Below are 25179 nucleotides of genomic sequence, written 5' to 3' on the forward strand. Positions count from 1 at the left end.
CCTGATTGGTGCATTAACGCAGACCCCAGGCATGGATTGGCTTGTCATTTTTTTCTGGGATCGAGCGTACCTGTTCTGCACTGCAATCCTGTTTCTCTCTCCCTTCAGCTTTTTACATCTGGAAGTTTCTCAGATCCACTTGCAGCAAGGCGAGGCCACATGAGGAGACAGACATCACTAGTAGCAGTGGCACACCCACCAGGCTGAGAGGATCATGCCTGCCTACAATCCAGCCTCGGTGAGCCCCGTCCCCTAATGTTGCTTTTGTTCGGGTGGGAAGAGGCTGCAAAAAACATCTCAGGCTGATGCAATCTGTCTTGTCTCTGCGGCCGGAGAAAGCACAGAGCTGCAAGCCCTGACAGGTAAAGGGGACCGTGGCTTAGAGCAACGAGCCCTGGTGCATTCTGGGAGCTGTAGTTTTCTTTGTTATGAATGTGCTGGAAGCTGCGAGTTAAGCCCTTATCGAGGGGTGTTTACCAGATGCATTATTTTCCAGAGGCAAAGCTGTGTGAAAGCAAACACACATATACATATGAAGTCTTGTGGGTCCTTAAAGACTAATATTTTGGTACAAGAACTTACGTTACAATAAATCTGTTACAGCTGAAGGTTCCTAACAAGACCTTTTAAAAATAAACATTAAAAATACCTTCTGCCTCTCAGTCCTGCCTTGCGTTAAAATGTGCTTAGGCCTTATATCTGGACACACAGGCTGTACTTATGTATGGGATTGTGGGAAAGGGAAGGAGATTATTTCTAAAATGGGACATCCCATTTGATGAAAATTTATGAATGGGGGAAAGGATGGATTGTGTACTGGGGAGGGGGGATTGTGTGCCCAGATGGCTTGTTTGTTAGTTTGTTTTTCATAAGACAGTAAGATAACAGCTACAAAAACTACAAACAAAACAAGGTGGCATTTATTTGGGGATTTGTGAATTTTATTGTTTTTGAAATGCACACTCGGGAGAAGCATTTATGTGCTAATTCGTTTAAATATTCATGCAAATATTAAAATAAGAATTTGAGTGGGAGGAAAGGGCCAGTCATGTTAAGAAGAGTTAAGAGTGCCTGTGTCCATCCTGTCAGCATTTTGCAAGAGGGATTCAACCACATAGATTTGCACAAAGTTGATTAAAAGCCCTCTGTTGTCCTCATGCAGCAAAACTATGGACTTTTTCCAGGTAGAAGTGTGGGATGAACAAATAACTAACAGGAAGATGTGTAAACACCCTAGAAGCAAATCAGGATAACTGTTCATTTTCAGTAAAGACTGGGTACTTTTAGACCTGCTGTTTTTAGGTTCGAATCCCCGCGATGGGGTGAGCTCCCGTTGCTCAGTCCCAGCTCCTGCCCACCTTGCAGTTCGAAAGCATGTCAAAGTGCAAGCAGATAAATAGGTACTGCTCCGGTGGGAAGGTAAACGGTGTTTCTGTGCGCTGCTCTGGTTTGCCAGTAGTGGCTTTGTCATGCTGGCCACATGACCCAGAAGCTGTACGCTGGCTCCCTCGGTCAGTAACGCGAGATGAGCACCGCAACCCCAGAGTCGGTCACAACTGGACCTAATGGTCAGGGATCCCTTTACCTTTACCTTTAAGATCGGCTTCCTGCAGTTTAGGATCCTGCTGTTGAATGACTAAATTTGGTACTTTCAGGTCACACAAAAACAACATGGCTGCCTTTGCTTTCGCACGACAGGAGCTCCCGTAGGTTTTGACACACCCATCCCTTAATGATGTTACTGACTGCCCCCCTTTACTCTCCCCTAAAGGAGCCAGTGGTTCACAGTGAAATCAGTACTATGGGAGAACATGGTACATACTGTCATGCTGATGGGTGCATCACTAGCTGTAAGAAAGTGATACCCTACCTCAGTAAGGATGTAAGGACCACAGAGACTATGCAATGCTACATGCCATTGTTACAGCGCTCCTGAAAGGGACGGATGGGGGCAAGGGTATAGTAAAGTCACGTGAAGCTAATGCATCCTCAAGCCGTGAGATCAGGACAAAACACCCACTGCTTATAATGCACTGGCAGACTAGCCAAAAAATGAACCTGCATGAATATAAATTGTATGGAACCACAGGGAAAGGGGCAGGGAAGACCAGAGTCAGCCCACTCAGAAGGCAAGTGAAGCAGCTGCCTCGGGTGGTGGAAGCGCAAGGGGTGGCACCCGACCCACCCCATAGCTTCTGGTGCGAGGCATTGCTGCTGGTCTTCTCCACCCTTGGAGAAGGAAAGACGAGCAGTAAGGCCTTGTGGAACACCCCTTACTCTCTCCAAGTTTGGTGAGAGGGGGGTATTCTGGCAAGCGGCGCTACCACTCGTCTTCCCCACCCAGGGCTGATAAGATTTAATCACCTAATATGAACAATAAAAGCATTCAACTGATCCTGACTTACAACATAAAAATTGTCAGAACACATCCATCTCTTCCAGGGGGGCTAAATATTGTGCTGCTTGCTGCATGCAAAACACATCAGGGACTACTTTTAGCAAACTTATTGTTTTGTTCTTTATGGCTGGTGGTTTATCGTACGATGCAGGAACTAGTAATTTTATTGTAACGTTTCTGTGTTTGGTTTGGTATTATTTTATATAGATGTACATCTCCCCCCTCCCCCGCCTGGCAACACTGATCACTGAGTGTAATAAAAGAGATTGATTGACCCAATAGCAAGTCCATATGTCCCAAGTGGATATCCAAATGAAACTGGCTAGTCTAAGCTGAAAGGGCAGTAGGATCTTCACTCCAGTCCCAATCTTAATTAAGCTGCCTGCACCTATTTTAAAGCCATTCACAAATTGCTAACTTGGTGTCATGGTGAATAGTCTGAATGGCGAATGGTGTAATGTCTAGTTTGGCCGTCGCTCATGCCTGTGTTTTGCTGGATTAGGATCTGGAGCAGTAAGGAAATTGAAGCAGGCCTGCTTATCATTCACACATTTGCACTATCCAATTTCTCCCCCCACCCCAGCACCTGCAAATTGGGAGGGTACATGCTTTTACCTGTAATCCAACTAACTATAGTACCCACCAAGGTCACACTGACATGTCAAGTTGCTGTAGTCTAGGAAACAGCTCCTACATCTTTGCATGATTGCCAGGAACAGCTGTTACGATGAGTGTCTACATCTCCTGTGCAACCGGTTGGCTGGAAAACCCAGATGAATTTTGTGAATGGCTGAAAGTTGAATTAGGTGACTGTTGACATTTATTCACTTATCTCAGCATTTTCAAACAATGATAAAAGTCTCGCATTTTAACATTTGTTGCTGACACGAGCATCACAGCAGCCCACTCTACAGGGCTGTTGCAAGGATTATTTGGAGAATATAGGCAGAGTAATCTCAGAACTAAAATGAACAACATAAATGCTATTGTTTCGTTTTATTGTAATATCAGTTTTGTGTTTTGACACCCTGGGGCCCTTTGGAAGGAACAGCTGTATATTTAATAAAAGCAAATACTATTCATTGTGTTTATATTTCACCTTTTTCTCCAAAGAGCTCAGGTGGTATACATGGTTCTCCCCCTCATTTACCAGTAATCCCAACAAACCTGTGAGGTGGGTTAGGCTGAGAGTTAGCGATGGGCTCAGGGTGACCCAGTGAGCTAAATGGCCAAGTGGAGATTTGAATCCTGGTCCCCTCTGACACCCTTTGGGAGGAAGGGTGAGGTATAAATTTAGTAAGTGAATAATTTCATGGGTTTCAGTTGTGTTCCATCTACCATTTTATTATGTGCACTGCTTAGAGAGCTGTTTATAAATCTTTCTAAGTAAAACAAGCAAGAACATATATATTCTGGTAAGGTGTGATGGGTTGTATCCAATGTTGTGCTAAGGAACCTGTTCAGTTAGTGCAAGGATTAACGCTTGTGCAATGGAATTTCCTTCCTCTCCCATCACCTAAATCTGATCTGGGGGTACACCACAGCAGATGTGGGGACGGCACAGGGTGCACATGGGGGTGGGAGGATAGGAGAACTGTTCCACTGTGCAAGCATAAATCCTTACACTACCATTATAACTGCATTGGGTACCACTCAATGTGACTTGAGCTCTGTTCACTCCCCTCCCTGTCTGCAAGTGGCAGTCAATGATACAGAGTAGGGGAACTCTTGAGAACAATTACAGTATGTTATGCCATATGCCTTCTTCAACAAAACGTTTTAAAGAAGATGGTGGGGGCAGTGGAGGGGGGAGTCTGCATTTCTTATGTTGTGCACTTAAATTTAGTGGGAGTCTGAGATTTTTTGTGTCACTTTGTAGAAAGCCTCACTCCTTTCCTCACTTGGGTTATTCCAGTTTAGCTCATGAAACTTCCCCGCATGGAAAAGAAAAATGATCAAGGACTCGATGTTCGTATGATTTTAAAAAATTGGAGAGACTAACTGTCATCCCCCCACCCTACTTTTTGTAAGCAAGTGACGATAGCTACAGTAATGTGACAAAACGGGAGGAGACATATCAAACAAGAAACCTTCAATACAGAAAATACTGTTTAATCCTCTACATACATCAAATCCCACAGTAGCACCAAAAGGTCTTTGTGGTTCATGCCGATCACCTGCACTTGGATCAGGCCCACGCTAGTGGGGGGGGGGAGGGAATGGTTTATCTTTGCTGACTCAACCAAGAAAGGCATAGGCAAAATATCGAAACATGAAACCACGAAAAGATACCCCCTCCCCCAAACCATTTCTTTTACATTTATTTTGTACAAATCAATGCAACTCTTTTTTTTAAAAGACTGCCAATGTTACAAACATAGAAAGAAAAACAGCATCACTATAAATCACCCACTTAAATGCATGATCAAGGTGCCACAGTTAAAAAAGACACAATTTACAGGAAAAAATCCTTCTCGTCTTCATTTTCTGTAGGCTGAGGAAGCTAAAAACCACTCCCGCTTAAATTTCTTTTTCCTAAAAATGTTCTTGGATATAAAAATTAGGCTTCTGCTGCTACAACTCCTTCTGGTGCAATGAATTCTTAATGTACAATGTCTTTTAAACAAAGCAAAAACAAAACTAATAAATAAATAAACCACAGCAGAGTGCACGTTTCAATATTCTTTCTTCCACGTTCCAAGGCTTGTAGGTCTTTCAAAGTGCTACTGGGGGGAAAAATTCATCCCATATATATTTTAAAATATCCATAAAAGCCCATCTGCAGCAGATATCCCTCTATTTATCTTATAGAAATTTAATCTCACACCACCTCAGATTGCTGTGTTAGGTGCATGTCCATAAAGGGGGGGGGAGTGTCCCCAATTATTTCGGACTGGGATCTGTACAAAGGAGCAACCTGGCCAAATACCTTGCCTGGATCTCAACTGCATTTGAACTGCTTGCTATTTCCCAAGAGATGCCTTGAGGGGCAAGGCTCAAACAGCTGCAGTTCGTCCCATCTCTCCTCTAATTGGGGTAGGGGTCTCTTGGCCTTGCTGGCACTCCCATCAGCTTCTTTCTCCTGCAAAAGCCATCACCTTGGAAAAGAAAACTAACACAACCTTCTTCCCTCACACCTCTTTGTTCTGCTGCCAAGTTAGCTGGAAACATGGTGCCTGTTCTCTGCCCAGCTTCCTCAAAACTCTGCAGAATTGGGCCTTGTTACTGCCCAGTTACCACATTATTGGGGACTGGCCTCACCCAACCACTGATCTTAGGAAAAGTCTCCCTTCCTCCTCTTCCAACTCCAGACAAAAGGGGTTGGGAGAAAAAGCAGGCAAATCTTGATCAGGGACAAAACCCCAAGTCTCAGTGATGACGACAACAACAACAACAACAACAACTGAATGAGCAAAACTGCAATTTATCAACCCCCTTTCTTCCAAATTAATGTCCCCAGTATTTTTTCCAAGAGGCCCTTCAGCCTCCAGAATTCCTGATGGACAGTTGCTGCATTAAACCTCCATCTGGTTTAACGTCCCCCAATTCTACAGACCTAAGGGAAACATTTGAGAGGAGCTCTGCATACTAGAGCAAAGCGCAAGCATTCTTACGAGTAAGCAATGTTAGGTACTCCCCTTTAAAAGCCTATACTCAGGCAGGACATTAAATGCCGGGGGGGGGGGGGAAGAGAGAGAAAGCAGGAGAAGTCTGTGGAGGGATCCTATCCCAAGCCCTGTTTCCCTTACCGACTCGAGGGAGTGGTAATAAAACTGAATGGGGAAACCCTGACATTGAAAGTATTTGTTGGCGGGTTTGGAAGGATGGTGCCCCCAGCCACCCTCATCACTGTACTAGGACAGAACAAGATGTGAAAAACCCAACACCTCAAGCATGCTATTGAATGGTCAGACGCAGAGGCTTTCACCACGTCCATCGCAACAACGATCAAAATGAGGTTCTGGAAAGATTCCAACCCAACCAGCTGGGTTTGTAGCCTTACTGCGGGAGGAGCTCCCAGATGGTGTTTAAGGGGAGGTTATCGCTCCTGACTTCTCCGTTTTCTTCCCCTTGGATAAAGCTGCGGCTTGTTTCAAGAGCTCTCGGTTCTTGGCCTGTTGGAGGAAGGAGAGAATCCATGTGTTACTTGAATGGGCTGGGAAGTAGTTCCAGTCAGAGTAACTGCTGCCGATTTACACAGAATCATGGACTGGAAAAGAAAGAAAACAAGAACTGGGGGGGGGGGGGGGAGAGAGAGTTCTGCATTGAGAAAAGCTCAATTCTGCAACCTGATTTAATTATGCAAAGCAATCTATCCTGCAATTCTCCCAGTTGTCATGGGGAAGGCACTGATGCATTCACACAGCCATGGATATAAGCAATATGACCCAACATGCACACCCCTGAGAGTGCAACCCTTGGGAAAGGGCTGGAGCTCAGTTGGGAAAGGGCTGGAGCTCTGTTTTATATGCAGGAGGCCCCAAGTTCAATCCCTATTGCCTCTAGGTAGTGCTGGGAATGGCCCCTTTCTGAAACCTTGGAGAGCTGCTGCCAGTCAGAATAAATGATAGGTAAAGGTAAAGCTAAAGGACCCCTGGACGGTTAAGTCCAGTCAAAGGAGGCCAAGGGATGTGGCATTTGTCTGCAGACAGCTTTCTGGGTCATGTGGCCGGCATGACTAAACTGTTTCTGGTGCAAGGGGACACTGTGATGAGCACACAGCAGCACCGTTTACCTTCCCGCTGCAGCGGTACCTATTTATCTACAGTGTTACCTCAGGTTAAGAACTTAATTTGTTCTGGAGGTCCGTTCTTAACCTGAAACTGTTCTTAACCTGAGGTACCACTTTAGCTAATGGGGCCTCCTGCTGCTGCCATGCCACCGCCACACGATTTCTGTTCTCATCCTGAAGCAAAGTTCTTAACCCGTGGTAGTATTTCTGGGTTAGTGGAGTCTGTAACCTGAAGTATCTGTAACCTGAAGCGTCTGTAACCCGAGGTACCACTGTACTTGCACTTTTGAACAGTGTGCTTTTGAACTGCTAGGTTGGCAGAAGCTGGGACAGAGCAATGGGAGCTCACCCCATCACAGTAATTGGCAAGCCCAAGAGGCTCTGTGGTTAGACCACAGCACCACCTGTGTCCCAGTAAATGATACCGTGTCTTGGTAAAGGATACCAAGCTAGGAGGCAAGGAGGCCCACCAACTTAAGATAGTTTTAAAAGAGGATTAGATTAATTCATGGAGGATAAGGCTATTGATTGCTCCTAGCCATATTGGCTATGTTCTGCCTCCACAGTTGGAGGCAGGAATGCTTCTGAATACAGCTGGAAACCAAAAAAGGGGAGAGTGCTTTTGTGAGTTCAGTTCCTGCTTGCAGGGTTCCGACACAGGCATCTGCTTGGCCACTGTGAGAACAGGATGCTGGACTAGATGGGCTACTGGCTCGATCCAGCAGACTCTTCTCATGATGCAGCCCTCCATATCTTTAGGTAGGACTCAGGAAGGTACCTGTCTGAAAACCTGGAATACTGCTGCCAATCGGCACAGGCAACAATGAACTAAATGGGCCAAAGGTATTGAATCAGTAGAAATCCAGAGTGGAATATTGGTGGATCTAACAATACAAAGGTTTGCAGAGCTGGTCACAGTGTTCCCAGCATCCAATCAGTCTTGTGAATACTAATTAATGGACCAAGTTAAACAAAGTTACCTGCAATTGTTCTGTGACTTCCTTGTGAGTCTTTTCCATCTGGTTCATTTTCACCCTCATCTGGGATTCTTGGTACTGCAGATCAGCCTTCAATTCAGTTATCTGCAGAACATACAGAAGCAAAAGAAATCAAAGCAGTTAAAATTCATTTGCAATGAATTTTTGCCATACAATGGGAGATATCCTTGTAGAAATCCAATATGCTAAATAAGCTGCAGGGCTGCCCCTGGGAACAAGGTGATAAGGAGTTTTATTAACTTCCATATATGTTTAGCTTGAAAAATGAAGCAGGAACATAGCTGAGATCCAACAAAATTCTTACACAAGCCTTTGCCAACTTGGTACCTTCCAGATGTTTTGGACTACAACTCCTATCAGCTGTTGCTGTGCTGGCTGAGGTTTATGGGAGTTATAATCCAGAATATCTGGAGGGCACCAGGTTCCTAAAGACCATAGCTGTCAACTTTTCCCTTTTCTTGCGAGGAATCCTATTCAGAATAAGGGAATTTCCCTTTTAAAAAGGGAAAAGTTGACAGCTATGCTGAAGACTGCCTTATGGCTTAACTTCTAAAATCATGAAAAAACAACCAGTGCCCAACCATCCTCCAGCTTGGGATCCAAACACCCACAAGAGCACCTCTCCTTACACCATCCTGCCCATGTCTTGAGATCTTCAGAGGAGGCTCTTCTCCATGTTCTGCTGCCAGGATAATTTCAATATGCAGCGGACAGGGAGAGAGTCTTCTCTGTGGTGGCACCCCAACTGCAGAATGCCCTCCTCCAAACACAACAGGTGGCAATGTGACAATCATTTCAACACTAGCTCAAGACTTAAAGAAGTGGCTTGTTGTTTAGTCTGCCCTGATAGCTTTTAACTACCTTATTTATCTGTAGTGATATTATGAAAGATCCAGCTCTAACTCTGCTCGCCTTCCTTAGGAAGCAAAATAAGAACAGATTACAATAAAGGACCTGTTGGTACAACTGCTGACTGCAGCTCAGATGGAGAATGCACATTTCCAGAATAAATAAAGAGGGATTTTTTTCCATTCAATGCTAGTATCACAGAATATAGCAATGTAGCGTTAGTAGAGAAATTGACTTGGGACATAGGATTGTTACCATTTATTTTGTTTTCAACGATAAACATCTCAATATAAATCCAAGTGCAACATCCAAGGATGGTGGGCCTAAACATATTAGCATAATATATGTGCAGTTCACTGTTTGAGCCAAAGTTTGTACTGGCGAGGAAACAGACGAGTCAGTTTTAGCGACGCGTGAGGGTGAAAAAAAAGCGCTCAACTACTCTGTGCCATCTCCCCCCATTTTCTTAAATTTGGGGGTGTCTAATACACAGAAAACTACAGTATATTATATCTTAGATAAACTGCTTAGAGGTAACATGCAAGCTTTGTTAGATCAAATAAACTGTTAAACAGAATGTGCACACCAGAAGGTTCTTTGCCCTTTTGGAAAGAGGCAGCTCTAAAATATGCCAGGAGGTCCACCCAATTATCCATCAAAGTGAACATCCTTTCCCAATGGGAAGCTGAATGCAGCAGGGACACCTCTCCCTTGGCTTCCTATTTGGAGCTAGTGAAGAGGGCATGGGCTCATTCCCACAGCTGTGCTGGGCTTCAGAAACATGATGCCAAAAAAAAACACCAAACCGAGACCCTGACCTTTCCCAGGATTTGGGGGGAGGGAGGGCAGGCAGTGGCAGGTGGACAGTAAGCAAGCATTTCCCAGCAAAATCAACAAAATCAAAATCAACGTAAACACTCTTGAAACAAAGTGCCCCATTGTCTCACCGAGAGGTGGCTCTAAGGGGACGTTACCTTCTTCTCTTTCTCCAAGATCATCTGATCTTTTTGGTGCAGCATTTTCTTGAGAGTAGCCACTTCCTCTTTCAGCTGGGCTATGATGACAAAGTGGTCGGTGCCAGGAGAGTCCAAGGCAAGGTCTGGAGAAAAGCTATAAAGAGACAGTAAGGGGGAGATCATTAATTACTCATCCCTGTGCTCCAGTTCATATGGGATGGTAAGCCGTGAACGAGAGGTCAGTCCCACAAGCTAACAGAAAAGCCTGCAAAGTCCCACACGGTCACCTAGTTATCATCATTCAGTGCAATGTATTTGGAGAAACCCTTCCCAACCTTGAGTCCCCAGATTTTGCTGACCACAACCAATGGTCAAGGATGAAAGGAACTGAAGACCAACAACATATCAGGGACCCAAGGCTGGAAAGGCTGATTTAGAGGATATGTATGTAAGGTGATCTACTGTAATCAAAATAACACATACGTGCAACATCAGATGCAGGCTATCTCTGACCCTCCAAATGTGGCTGAACTCCTACTTCCATCAGCCCAGCAAGTCAGACCAATGGCCAGGGATGATGGGAGTTGTAGTTCAGACACATCTGGATGGTTTGGCATGCTTGACCTATTATTCAAAAGCATGCTGCTCCAACTACATATTTAAATTGTGCCAGGCACATTTTGTTACCCCCCCCCCCAATCCACCCTTTTCAAAATGATAACACAGACAATCCCACCTTCTTCTTTGGCCAATTAGCATTGCAAAGGTTTAGCTAATATTTGATGTGTTTCCACACTCTTCACGACAAAGGGGATAACGACTATGGCTCCAATCCTATGCACGCTTCCTTGAGCGCAAGCAGTGTTGAATTCAGTGCAACTGACTTCCAAGTAAATACGCATAGGTTGATCTACATTGCATCTAAACCATTATTATTGTATATCCTGCGAAGAGGGAAGAACGTTATGCGCCTCCTTGATCATACCTCTCTCTTTGCACAAAATGAACTAATAAGCAGTTCTCCTAAACTTCTGTCTTCCCCCTTGTTTGCAGCTGTATGATAGTATCCTTTTCCGTGTGGATTCATGGTAATTCTTCAGTGCAGCATCAGTTTTCCCTGTTTGGGATTTCTCTGCATTATTTAGCGCATCTGTGTATAACACTGTACATACCTGTCTTCGTTGAATTTCGATGCATTGCTGTCAGCCTAGCCCTAAAGCTCAACATCCCAATTGACTTCCCATATTCAATATAGCAGCTTTAAGGCAGAGTGAGAAACACTACCGTGAGCAGCTTAGAAAATTTCTGAGCCATGGATCTTCTACACTGTGCAAAATGAGTTCATGTGTTTTGGTATTCTTCATGCTGTAACGTTCAGTGGGCAAAAATGTGGGATGTTAAAGAATGCTGTTTCACGTGCAGAGAGAGGGAGGGATAAGACAGTAAGGAGAATCAAAAGCCAAGAGGTGGATATGGCATGAGGTTTTCTAAATACCCTTAACAAGGGCATATCTATACCACAAACCTATGCAGCAGTGATGGGTATTCTGTAGCCCTCTAGGTGTTGTGAGACTACAACAGTACTTGTCTCTGACTATTGGCTATGCTGTTTGGAGCTGATGGGAGTTGGAGTCCAACAACCTCAGGAGGGCACCGGGTTCCCCACCTCTGTTCTCCTGGCTTCTCCCAAAGAATCTTGGGAATCCACCCTCACAGCACTACAGTTCCCAGACTACCAAGCTACTTTAAATCTGCAGTGAAGACAGGAATGGCCAATTGATGGCTTGCAGGCAACAACGTACCTTTATATGTCCCCATCAAACTTTAGTCAAAGTGTGTTTGTCCATTGTTTCATTGGTAAAGCAGAGCAGTAATATATCCCCAAGTGCATTTGGAGATGCACTCTCTGCCCTTGGAGACCAAGATTCCCAGCAGCAGCATGAACATGTTCCCCAGGAGGAACACAATCACTGTGCTTTTTCAGGTTAGGTTTGAAATCCAACACGAACACACAACACACCATAAATGCTACTGCGTTACAATCCCATGCAAATTTTGGATATGCAAAGAGTCACTGCCACCCCGGTGTAAATTTATATTTTTTAGTATTGTGTTGGAAGCTGCCCAGAGTGGCTGGGGCAACCCAGTCAGATGGGTGGGGTGTAAGTAAGTAAGTAAGTAATATTATTTATTATGATTATCCTAAATCATGGGGAGTCTGCAGAAGGTGGATCCAGACCAAGTCAGACACACTTATTATTTCCACTTAAGATCAAAACTTACTTATCAAGTCGCATGGATTTCAGCAGGTATAACTACTGCCTTGGTCCAGATTTAACAACCCATTCAATGCAACCTAAATATTAATACTAGGCAGAAAGAACCGCACAAATGGAAAGAGGAACCCTATGAAACAGTGAAAGTTCTTGGGGGAGACAGTATTTCAACTCTGTTGATAGCACTTTCATTACAGAAGCCAAAGAACAAAAAAAAGAGTAGCTAAAATGAGAGTGGGAGGGTGAGGTTTTCCTGCAATACCCCGTTTTCAGAAACCATTGTTTTATCTACAACCTCTTCTCAAAGGGTCCATTCAGTCAGCTTCTCTACACACAAGCAAGCGCACCCCCCATCTGAACTAGGAGCCACACCTACATTAACATGGGGAAGCATTATTGTGAACCAGGCTGTACAAAGGTACAACCACAGCCACTCCCACGACTGCGGAAGTGTCTGCTTGCTGTCTTCAACGTACAGTCCAGTTCTTGCAAATGCTCCCAAACTATGTGACTGTGAATGTGCACGAGTGTGGCTGAGGCTGCTCTTGAGCGGGGGAACCTGGCTGAACAGCACAAAGAGAATTCCCCATTTGCTAAGGCAGCCTTGCACAGAAGTCCAAAAAGCCTGCAAAATAATTTATGAGCCTGCTAAGAGGCAAGTTGCATGAAAACACCATTTCCTACCTTCTTAGCAAAGGAGCACGAAAAGAAAAAGAAAAAGTTGCCTTCTGTTCATGGAGCAATCTGTCCCTCCTGTGCCAGCCTGCTAGTTTCTCCTGCAGGGGAAGGAAAGCCTGCTTCTTCCCAAACAGCCTGGGAGTCCAGTGGCACAGGACAGATGTACCCCTCTTCTGCCAGCCCATCCTCGGCTACATCAGGGACATGGGGAATCTTGTTCAGACCAAAAGCTACATTTTCCACTGGGCAAAATTCTGAGGGTTACATCATGCCAGTGGTGGGCAGAGCCAGAAGCAAAAGAGAGTAGAGCAAGGGATAGCAATTTTACGTTTGCACAATTAGCTTATTTCACATGCACACTCTCCCTCTCCAAGTAAAAGGCAATGTCCGGGTTCAAGGATGCAACTCGGCCAGGAATCAAACCACTCCTTAAGAGTAGAAAGCTGGGCAGGTAAAGGCCTGGGGAGAGTCCTGAGGGCCAGACAGAGATACCCGCAGGGCCACGTTCACCCCATATGTCCGAGGTTCCTCATTCCTGACCTACATGGAATGCCTGGCTTGCCTATGGTTACCAGGCAAGCCGCTCAGTACAAGACTGTGCTTATGTAATATTGCTCATTTCCAAATAACTTGAGACCCAGAGTCCTCAAAGGGAGGTCAGACAAAGCAATCACGGGGCAAACGAGGACTCCCTTGGAACTTCGTTTTCTCTCTCTCTCACTACTGACCAGCCTTGATTGGGGCAGGCAGCACTGTACAACACTGCTAAAAATGTCCACCTTCCCAATTACTTGAACAGGCTCTTCAGCTTGAGACACACCATGCAAAATGCAGTCCATCAGCTTCACAACTCACCGACCCACCCTTTGTCAGTCCCAGGCAGCAAAAACAGGAGGTATAGTAACAGGCTGCCATAAGCTTGGCAGTTTGCAAATGGTCCAAGGTTGGTGTGAAATGAGAAGTGGGAGCTGTGGAACCTGGGAGCCTCTAGTCAGCCTTTCTCAACCTTGGGTCCCCAGATGTTTTTGGCCTACAACTCCCATGATCCCTAGGTAGCAGGACCAGTGGGATCAGGGATGATGGGAGTTGTAGGCCAAAAACATCTGGGGACCCAAGGTTGAGAAAGGCTGCTCTAGATAAAGTGTGGGGAACCGTTGGCCCTTCAGATTTTGCTGAAGCGAATCAGCCATGGCCCTTGATCCAGCAATTTCAAGAGGGCCAGAGGTTCCCCATACCCGCTCTGGGTGCTGCTGGATCTCACCTGTGCAGTTTTTGCAGTTTCCTGCTACACCATCCAGAATATAGCAGGTGACAAGAGCCTAACAGACCCGGCTGAAAGACTAATTCTAGCCAGGTGGCTCACAAACCCCAATTCTTATGGATCACAACAAACCTGTGATTTCTTTATGCTGGTTTATGCCTGCCCTCCCGTGGCAATGAGGAGAAATTGCACTCTCTTCCTTAGACAGTCGTTTAGAAATCATAACATGTATGCCATGGTCTAGTAGGTTTAGGTGTACAGAATATAGTGATTAGAGCAATAAGAATTAAATCAGGCATACATATATATGCCTTTATTCTTACTGCTCTAATCACTGAAGTTTGATATAGATTCAGTAACACAGTATCTTGTCTTATGGGTGGAGAGGAGAGGACACGCATGGAGGAGTGTGCATCAGTGCACTACCTCTGTGTGTTTAAGGTTTCCTGCAGTGGGGGAGCCTCCAATACTCAGGGAGGCATCCAAGCATTTTGGGATCCTGAATTTCCAGGGTTTCTAAACACCTGGGAGCCATTTGTGTTAACTAGAATGATAAAAAGCACATGAATTGTGTTCATGCCATGAACATCACATCTAGTGTGTTTCAAGTGCTCCAAATGGCTTCATGCACATTGGCTCAGTAATCCTCACAAAGGCCCTGTAAAGTTGTTTCGTTCTGTTATCCACACATTGCAGGAAGTGGTGCTGGGGCGGGGGGAGTCACTGAGAAAGCCATACAGTCCAAATGCCTATGCAGCATCTATGGCAAGGGTCAGCAAACTTTTTCAGCAGGGGGCCGGTCCACTGTCCCTCAGACCTTGTGGGGGGCTGGACTATATTTTGGAAGAAAAAAAATAGGAACGAATTCCTATGCCCCACAAATAACCCAGAGATGTATTTTAAATAAAAGCACACATTCTACTCATGTAAAAACACCAGGCAGGCCTCACAAATAACCCAGAGATGCATTTTAAATAAAAGGACACATTCTACTCATGTAAAAACATGCCGATTCCTGGACCCTCTGCGGGCCGGATTTAGAAGGTGATTGGGCCGCATCCGGCCCCCAGGCCTTAGTTTGGGGACTCTTGATCTATGGCATCCCACACAGCAGTCCAAATGCCTTACTCAGAGTTGATTCTGGTACGGTCTCATTTGAAGCATATGCATGGTTCTACAAAATTATCCACTGCCTCAAGCGAAATCCTAACCCCTCTAGTTTAGCTCCATTTACTTTAACTGAAAACTTCTCTAGCTGGGAGAGAGCTACAGAGGCGAAAAAATTATACGAATTCACCCCCTCACATCTGACCTTGGGAGCTACAGATATGATTAAACAACAAATCTGGGATGTAGCTCTCCAAAAGGGAAATTGTAGCAAAAACTTCATTCCAGCTGATTATCTTTATACCGTATTTACTCGAATCTAATGTTCATCTTTTTTGGCCAAATTATGTTGTGAAAATTAAGGTGTGCATTAGATTCAATGGCAAACTAGACTCAAGTGAATACGGCACTTTTGAAATTTCTAAATACCATAGCTGGCTTTAATACCTTACCATCTGCTCTATTGGAAAGGAGAGACTCATACATTCCTTATAACCAAAGTGTCTTGCTTTTGTCAATCAAGCATTGAAACCATTGAGCATGCATTGCTATATTACTCATATTATAAGGACATATGTTCCTTATATATTTTAACTATTTTAACTGAATTCCCAGGCAGATCTGATAAATTTTACACTTCCCTCCTTTTGTCACACTCCATTAAGGAAATCACTATCAAAGTAGCAAAATTCTGTGTATTGGCATGTATTACCAGGAAACAGACGGTTAACTCTTACCAACCCTGCATCTTTAAAGCTTTCTTTTTCTAAAGGCTGTTGGTGGCTTTTTGTACTTTTGCGAGCGCTGGGGTTCTCTCAAGCACTGGTAACCTCCAGGCTGTATTACTGCAATGTGCTTTATGTGGGGCCGCCCTTAAGGTTGGTCCGGAAGCTCCACCTGGTGCAGAATGTGGCAGCTCGACTGTTCACTGGGGCAGGACACGGCCAACACATCACCTCACTCTTGAAAGACTTGCACTTGCTGCCAATTAGCTACTGGGCTAAGTTCAAGGTGCTTATTTTGATGAATAAAGCCCTACATAGCTTGGGTTCAGGATTCCCTTTGTAAATCCAATTGATTACTGAGTTTTCTTGGCAAGGGCCTCCTACAGATATAATCTTGTCAGGAGGTCTATTTCCTCACAATACAGGAATTGGTCCTTTAGCGTTATGGCACCTCCTTTTTTGGAATTCCTTCCCCTTAAATATTAGACAGGCACCCACTCGGTTTGTCTGTTCAGGGCCTATTGAAGAACTTCTGTTTTCAACAAGCGTTTTAAGTGGAGACCTTTCCCCGTCTGCATCCACACTGGAGATGTTTTTATTGTTTTATCACCTGTTTGCCACCCTGGGCATCTTTGGGAGGAAGAGGGCAGGATATAAATTCTATAAATACATACAAAAACAAATCCTGCCAGTATCTCCCTCTTGTGCATGGATAATGCCCCCTTGGCTCTATGAGAACGCACACTAGAATAAGGAGTTCGATATTAGTGTATAGGACAATATTGTCTCCGCACATGGATTTCATGCCTTGATATTTCTAAATGCAGCCATCACAGACAATGAGGGAGTGACAGGGGAGTTGTAACATGGAACTAGACCAGACCTTCAAGCGATGGTTAATAAAGCAATTGCCAACGAATTAGAAGTCCAGCCTACAGTCTGGCCCACGCTCCTGGAATGATATGCTTTAGGAGGAAATCCAAGAGCATAGATTGCTTCCATAAAATGAGACAATTCCCAGGGTTGGGGAGGAAACGGGTGGGGGAGAAAATGATAGGTGATCTCACTTCAGGATGTCAGTGCCTTGAGAAACAGGACAATCATGGGCACCGAGACTCTGTTGGGAAGCAGCCCACTGCACCAACACGGACGGGGCACTCTGGATAGGGGGGCAAAGCATCTCGGGAGAGGAAGGAACGCTGAGAATTAGAGAGGAAAGGGAGGAATGAAAATATGCACATCAAGAGCGTCAATGCTAACTACACCCCGCCCCCTCCTCATTCTTTCCTGCTTTTAAGTGTCAGGGAAACCCTAACCTACCCTACTATGTCACTTGCTGGGGAAGGGGGGAAAACCAACACATTTTTTTGCACACAGCAGTCACAGAACAGAAGCTACAGACTTCAGAGAATGGCAGAGGCTTTCCTTCTCCCAAAACAAAGGAGGGGGGAAGTGGGTCTCTTTTTAAAAGTATGATCTTGCTTGACAGTAGCTTTCTTTTCTCTAATATATTTCTATTCTGCACTGCCTAATATAACAGCATAGTCTGGAATCCCAAAACTACATGTTTGACCATGCAAAAGAAATGCAACCAATCGCCAAACGTTTTCCCCATAATGATAAAGTTGATCCACAAGAGCCCTGCAACTCCAGAAGAGAAGCTTCATTTTTTAAGTCTCTAAGTGCTAAAAAGTTTTCTAATTCTTTTTTTAGAAAAGTAAAGACAGATCAGACCACCCACCCGCACTTCCAAATTTTAAGGCGCTCACCTGTCTCCATTGGCTGATATGGCATCAAACTTGGGCTTTTTCTTTGGGATTTCATTCTGAATAGAAGATGTAGATAATGTTTTCTGGCTGCAAAAGGAAACAAAGCAACGAAACATACCATTAAGAAGTTCGGCAATTCCAAGTCAGTTTTCTGGTTGCTTTCAATAACTGCAGTATGCTCCTTGGAAAAAAAGAACTCTTTGTGGATAAAGCAGCAGGGTTTCTTAAACAGAAGTAAACATGAGATGACCTTTAATGCACCTGTTAAAAAAGAGGGGGGGGGGACACACTGACCATACTCAATGGCTACATATTTTAATATTAGTTATGTGCCAAACCTGTGGATTTGCTGACTAAAGCAGAAGAAACTGCAACACTTGTTATTGGGAGTGGTACATTCTACCCTCCTCCCACTTTATCCTCCCAAAAACCCAGTGAGGTAACTTATGGGATGTGTGTGTATATATATGTAAGAGAAAGAAAGAAGGCCAGTATCACCCAATGAACCTCATGACAGAGTAATGATTCGAACCTAGATCACCCTGATTGTATCCAATATGCTATCCCGACTCACACACTTCCTTGCCAAGCAGTTTCCAAGACCCAATGAAGCAGGGCAGTGTGTATGTTGTGATCCCATGTGGCACTGGGTGCAGAATTAATCAAAGATTGTTCCATTGTTCATTAACCACACCAAAAGACAAATACTTCTCAGTAACAGCCTGCTATTGAGAGCTCCCTTAATAAATGATTTGAGGAACATATCCTAATATTCAAGAACACATTGGTTTACCCTATGGAAGCATTCAAACATACAGTTTTAGCAGCCAGCCCACCGTGGAAGTGCATTACACACATTTTGGGCCAAAGTGCCATCCTCTCCCCCAGACAGAGTTCATGGAAAACAGGTTTTTCTTCTTAACTTTGCAGCAGAAGGTAGTTTTGCCATCCCCAGGTAGGGTTGGGAGAAACTGCTGCCTGAAACACTGGAGAGCTGCTGCCAATGAGTGTGGACAGTATGGAGCTAGACAGACCAATGGCAGCTTCCAACGTTCCATGCCTTCTCATAGAACCCCTGCAAGTTTCCATGCATGTTTGTATAAATCCTTTCTCAGAGTTCAAAAGGCCACTGAAGGTCTGTAGGATGGCCACAATCCTTTGGCCAGAAAAAGCAAGCCTGCTTTTCTGCCGCATACGCCTCCATGTGAAGCTGCCAAAGGAGCTACAATGATAGCACATTACCTATTGTAGTGGGTGCCGCCGCTGAGTCGGCCATACTGTTCATTTTCCGGCAGGCTTGTCCGGGAAGAGGTGCTCAAGTGCTTACGTTGCTCTTTGGTCTTCTGCAAGACTCTTTTATAGGAGAGTGTGCAAAGCCAGCAGAGTAGCTTCCCATCCACCTAGGTAGATGACAAAAGGGACAAAACAGGCAGGATGTTATCACACACTCTCCTAGGCAAAAGGAAAAGCACAACAGCCACAATGGAACTGAGAAGCAGCTCTTCTGAAACAAGACCATATTTAGAAACAAAACAGTCACTACCGTTTAAACTAAGGGTAGCCAATGTGGTCCCTTCTAGATACTGCTGGACTAAAACGCCCAGTTTTTTCTGAGAACTGGCCATGTTGGCTGGGACTGACAGGAGCTGGTATCTGACATCTGGAAGGCACCATGTTATCTATCCATTATTTCAATGAACAAAAAAATACAGCAAAGTTGCCCAGCTATCCTTTGACTGGGAGGTAATATTTTATACCCAGCATATATTACCAGTGGGAAAGATATGTGCCAATTCACACCGCAATCTTTTCCCTAAAAACCAGTGAATTTAGGTTTCACTCCTTCGCATGCTGGATGCATGGCCAGACCTCAAGATGCTGGCCAGGAACCCATGTGGAATCCATGTCTCACTCAGCAAAGGAGACATCAGGGCAGTGGGCACCTGCAACAGGCAGAAAAAAACTCCAAGGAAATGCAGTGAGCCAAAGAAGAGAAGGTCCCTCAGTCCCTATTGCGAGGGACTTAATGTTCAGTAGTTGGCTTCGAAGCTTCCCCCACCTCCTGGCATGGTCAAAATAATGACAATACTACCAAAGTCATAATGACGACTCAATAGGGAGCAATCTGATGAGCATACAGAATCATAGAATCTTTGATTTGGAAGGGACCCAAGGTCATCTAGTCCAACCCCTTGCAAAGCTGGAACATCTGTAGGACATACTTTTAACCGTGTCATGTGTTAAATGGCCTTTTGGTGCTCAGAATCTAGACACAGCAGACAGCTTCTTCACTTTCCATGCTGAATGTATATAGGCACTCACTTTTTTCCTATCATCTTTCCTGTCAAAGGCACACTGCTGCTTACACTGCTCACACGAATGTGGTGGTCCATACTTCTTCTCGGAGTTTGTACAACGCTGGCACTTGTTACCGATAAATGCAGCAATTATATTGCAATACTGGCATGGTTTGGGCTGTAAAAAACCCAGAAAATTGTAGAGAGATTAATGATGCACTTTAATTATATATGCAATCGCCAAGACTTGCTCCAGTGTTCCCGACATTGCCTCCCTGCTTTCTCTCAACTAAGCAGGATAAGTTTCCAAAAACACACTATATACATTGAACTACCCTAAGCTTGCTGTGACCTTTTCTTCCACTTGCTGGCTCACTGGGAACTGGCCAGAATTCCACCCACCTCTGCTTTTAAACCACAGTAGCAGGAATGGGGAATTTCCAGCCTGCATGTCAATCTCGTCACACTAGGGAGTCAAATTCTCCCGAGTTCTTTTTTATTTATTTAAACCAAACCCAGTTAGTTAATGTCATTGCAGTGCAGGATGATGTCACCTAATGGATAGGGCTTGATTTTGCATTGGCTGCCACACCAGTTCCCCTGGCCATAGAAGCAGGATACCATCCCCTCATCAGCTGACAAGCAGGAGTTAGATTAGCTCAGTTTAGCAGACATTCAGGGCTGCAAAGCGCAATGCCACCCAATGTGATTAAGATGTAGGGTGATTGACACACAGGTAGATGGCTCCACCTGTCTGTCAAATTTGGTCCTCAGGGTGGGAAGATAAGGATCTGGCCCACTGGCAGGAATAGATTTCCCACCCTTTCACTATACTATAGGAATTAAGATAAACTTCCAGTGCGTAAGGAAAGAAGACTGAAACATACCGTCCCATAAAGTTTCACGTTCTGTGCACACTTCTTGCATATTGTGTTGGTTTTGCTAGCAAAACAACAAATAAAATTAAATTAAGATAGGAAAACATGATGTAACGTGATCTGCATTTATAGATTATAAAGCAAAAAGAAGTTTTTTAGTAACTTTGTCACTTTTTGAATTATATACCATTTATGCCTTACCTGATATGGTCGATTTGTAACTATTAAGTTCTGGATCCAATTCTAGAATATTTTAATTTAAGAAATAAAAAAATGCATAATATATAAAAATGCAAAAAGACAGCATGATTTGCTGAACTGAATCCTGTTTGAAATAGTAGGGGTTGCTCATGAGAGTTCAACTCAATTGGAGTTGTGCAAAGCTATTTCAAATTGTATTCTACATAGCAATTCTGCTTTGCATTAAAAAGGTCCTAAATTAAATCCCTGGCATCTCCAAAAAGGTCATGGGAGAGAACTATGTCTAAAATCCTGGGCAGCTGCTGCCAGTCAGAGTAGACAATACTGGGCTATGTGGACCAATGGTCTGACTCAGCACAAGGCATCTTCCTATGTTTCTATGGCCCAAGCTTGCAATCCCATGCACACTTCCTTGGAAACAGACTCTGATAGAGTTCACTTCTGAACTGATGTGTGAATTAGTTAGCAAAATAATGCTGAGTATTTTTCGCTATTGGATAGTAAGTCAGACTCCCTGACTGAGTCAACCTGGCAAAGCACCACTCTTATGCTTAAAACAATAGCTCAAGTGTTTTGGAGAGTCAACAAATGCTGAAGGCACCAGAACAGGCGGCCTTTGTTTTGGAATCAAACAATGAAAAGCCACAATTTAAGAAGAAGGTAGTTCCATTTCCCCCACACACCCAGACAATCCCGTGTAAAAAGGCTGAGCAAGTATTTACCTCTCTTGCTGGAATTCAGTTCTGCAATAAGTACATTTAACAATGGGGTGTGCAATCCGACACTCCTGGAAGAGAAAGATTTTTGAAAGTTATAAACATCTAGGGAATTGAATTGAAAGGCAAAAACATACAAAAGACGTTTGGGTTGTCACTAATGTATCATCCCATAAACTCAAGGAGTAAGATACTGACAAGGAATGGTGAAGAGAGAAATCCCATGAAGGCAGGTACTAGAGCGGTGACTCAAAGTGGCAAGCTATCAAACAACAGATTGTTGTATTCTGGCCCAGGAAGCAATTAGACAGGGCTACTGCTTTACACAGCATCCAGCTAGAGAAGACGGCCAGTGCAACAGGCAGGGTCATCTTACAATGTTATCGTCTCCAGAGTCAAAACTCCTCTCTTTATAGTTCATCTGCGTGTTTTGTTAGTGGCACAGAAAACTGCAATTCTTCTAAGAAAAACAACATAGCATCTCTTTAGCAATGAGTATGTTAATAGGGGTTCATAGAGAAAATCATGGCTCCTTCACTGTTGCTCTTGATTGTAATCATTCACTGAAGAGATTCATACTGCAGCAAAGGAACAGTAGTTAGATACCACATTAGATAAGAAGCAGCATTTAACTATAAGCAAGAGTGCAAAACACAAACAAGAGCAAGATGTCAGTAATTACTTCCAGTACATTGAAACCCAATTGTTTTTAAACTTGATTGTAAGTTGCCTAAGGACTGCCCTTTTTAGATGACTTAACAAGTTAATAAAACAACAACAATTTAATAAAAACAATAACATATTGTGGTTTTTTCTCTTTTTATGTTGTGAACCGCCCTGAGATCTTTGAATGAAGGGTTTTATACAAATTGGATAACTAATAACTAATAATATTGCCTAGGATGAGACACCAACATCTTTATTACTGATCTTATTATATAAGTCATTTGCTGTGTTGTATGGTCTTTAATGTATTTCTTTTATGATTATATTGATTTTATTGTGAAATTGCCTGGGAGCTGTTTGGCTGAAGAATAACTTATGAAACATGCTAACTACATACTGCCATAGGCCACATCTTTCTTAATGAACCCCAATTAGAATCTAACACACAAGGCAGAAGCATACAAATAATAGGAATAAACAAATACACTCCGACTTCACAAAGGATGTATGCAGGAAATAACTAAAGCTTTGTTAAGTGGGATTTGTGGGTACACTCACAAACCCCAAAAGCGCCTTCCTACCCAGTTTCCAAACCACCTCCCTAAGCAACAACACCTACTACAATCTATAGGCCAATCCTACCCATGTTTACTCAGAAATAAGGTCCACTACATTCAGTGGGGCTTTCTCTCAGGTAAGAACACATAAGTGAAGTCTTGGGTTCTTGCTCCATTCCTTTCCCCTTCTATTGTCTTCATCAAAGCACTTCCTGAAGAAGAAGAAACCAGTCCCAGAGAGTCGGGAGTGGCGGTATAATAGCTACATGACACTGGACCGCAGAGACGTGACTTTGAATTCCCACTGCTCACCCCAAAGATCCCTGAACATTCTTGGGCCATACTCAAAAACCTAGCCTACCTCACACAGCTACTGCATGGATAGCCAGGAGATTATGTCCCCTATGGCACCTACAGCTCCTGTGCAGAAAGTTGCAAGGAATATAAATGCATCCTGATTTATATCATGATTTCTCTTATTTCCTTCACTCAGCGTTCAAAGATCTTTGAATACGTCATGACTCAGCCGTGCTTGTCAGGGTTGACGACAGCAACCCTGTGAGGTAGGCCAGTTGATTCCAATATGGAGTGGTGGCCAGTGGCGGGGAGGGAAAGAGAGGGGGGGGAGGCCGAGTAATGCTGCCCTTCGATTACAGCGCGCCTCGGCCACAACAACAATCCCGTGAGGTAGGCTGGTGTTGTTTTGATTCCAGCATGAACTGGAGGGTCAGGGAGGAGGAGGCAGAGAGAGGACAGAAGAAGGTTAGAGGCCGAGCGAAGCTGTTCTGGCTAAGGTCACCCAAGGAAGCGGCTAAACTGAGCTCCGACCGGAGAGGAAGAAAAGGGTCGGCGGGTGGGATTCTGGCTCACAGCTCGCGCTCCTAACCTCCACGGCGCCCCCGCCCCCTCGGCCCGTTCCTGGCCCTGACCTTGCAGAGCTGCTGTCCCTGGCTGAGCGCCTCGAAAGGGAAGCGCTGGTGGCACTTGGTGCAAGCATAAAGCGCCGCCATCCCGCCGCCCGCACTGACAGGCGCAGCTCTAACCCAACCCGACGTGACGCGCCCGCCTGCCTACGGCGCCGTTGGTCGAGGGCGGCGCCACTCACCTCTTCGGAGGCGGAGCCTCCGTTCGTACCTTGAGGCTCATTGATTCTCCGGAGACGTCACTCAGAGGTTTAGGGCGGGGCGGGCTCGAGTTGTTGCGGGAAGAAGCCGGGGAAGGGAAGGGAGGAGCTGCGTCACCGCGTGTGCCTCCGTCCGGGGTTGCGCAAGGGGAGCGGCGTCACGGCACCAACTCGGGTCACCCTTAACCATAGAGATAGCCAGAGAAAATAATAGAGTCACGCGCAATATGAAATGGTGGGGGGGTGGGGCAGAGAAAGAAAGCATGTTCTCCCGTGGTTATTGCTGTGGTAAAAACTGGGGGCCCTCCCTTTTGCTAGTGTTGTCCATAAGTACGGCGTGGAATTAATATCTCTGTAAGGAAAACAGGACTGATATAACTCGAACTGGAAGTTTGAGTGGCAAAACTAGATCAGAAGCATAGAAAGTACTGAGACAACGAGTGACTCTATAGTTGCATCTCTGTGGATTGCCTCTACGCTCCCGCACCTCTTCTGTTCTCTCGCGAGATCTGTGTGTTTTGGAGTGGGTGGAGGATGTTATGCTTGTTTCACATGTTTTCGATTGTTGTTGTTGTTCAGTCGTGTCCGACTCTCCGTGACCCCATAGACCAGAGCACGCCAGGCACCCCTATCCTCCACTGCCTCCCGCAGCTTGGCCAAACTCATGCTAGTCGCTTCGAGAACACTGTCCAACCATCTCATCCTCTGTCGTCCCCTTCTCCCTGTGCCCTCCATCTTTCCCAACATCAGGGTCTTTTCTAGGGAGTCTTCTCTTCTCATGAGGTGGCCAAAGTTGTTTCAATTACGAAGTGGCTTTTGATTGTTATGGGTCCCTTTTGCGGAGGGCAGGTAGCGTCCTGTTCTCGCAGTGGCCAAGCAAGCAGATGCCTCGAGGGGAGGGAGACCTTGTGGTTTCCAGCAACAGGCATCCAGAAGCCCCACTGCCTATGGCCTCTGGGGCAGAGCATAGTCGTCCTGGCTAGGAGCCACCG

At 44.8% G+C, this 25179-nt stretch overlaps 1 protein-coding gene across 2 annotated transcripts; it reads right to left on the bottom strand.

Annotated features, from left to right (window-relative positions):
- Positions 1–6076: 6076 nt before the first annotated feature.
- FAM76A (family with sequence similarity 76 member A) lies at positions 6077–24143 on the bottom strand. Of its 2 annotated transcripts, XM_033157881.1 has the most exons (10): positions 23994–24140; positions 21848–21912; positions 20934–20988; positions 20072–20224; positions 18992–19149; positions 17750–17836; positions 17048–17179; positions 9952–10087; positions 8111–8212; positions 6078–6513 (listed from the first exon to the last, which is right to left on the bottom strand). In XM_033157881.1, exons 1-10 carry the CDS (start codon positions 24072–24074, stop codon positions 6427–6429), a joined length of 1056 nt encoding a protein of 351 aa, XP_033013772.1. In that variant the 5' UTR covers positions 24075–24140; the 3' UTR covers positions 6078–6426. The 2 variants fall into 2 exon arrangements, with proteins under 2 accessions (XP_033013773.1, XP_033013772.1); XM_033157882.1 differs by lacking the exon at positions 17048–17179 and having other exon boundaries at positions 6077–6513; positions 23994–24143.
- Between the last annotated feature and the right edge of the window lie 1036 nt (positions 24144–25179).

Source organism: Lacerta agilis, chromosome 8 (assembly GCF_009819535.1).
Source record: "Lacerta agilis isolate rLacAgi1 chromosome 8, rLacAgi1.pri, whole genome shotgun sequence".
In the NCBI taxonomy this organism is placed as follows: Eukaryota; Metazoa; Chordata; class Lepidosauria; order Squamata; family Lacertidae; genus Lacerta; species Lacerta agilis.

Excerpts from the sequence above, each read along its gene's own strand:
- FAM76A (XM_033157881.1), bottom strand. The coding sequence starts at position 24,074 with ATGGCGGCGCTTTATGCTTGCACCAAGTGCCACCAGCGCTTCCCTTTC. Across the intron at positions 20,989-21,847 it reads ACTGAATTCCAGCAAGAGAG|CAAAACCAACACAATATGCA; the intron begins GTAAATACTTGC and ends TTGTTTTGCTAG. Across the intron at positions 19,150-20,071 it reads GGAAAGATGATAGGAAAAAA|GTGGATGGGAAGCTACTCTG; the intron begins GTGAGTGCCTAT and ends TCATCTACCTAG.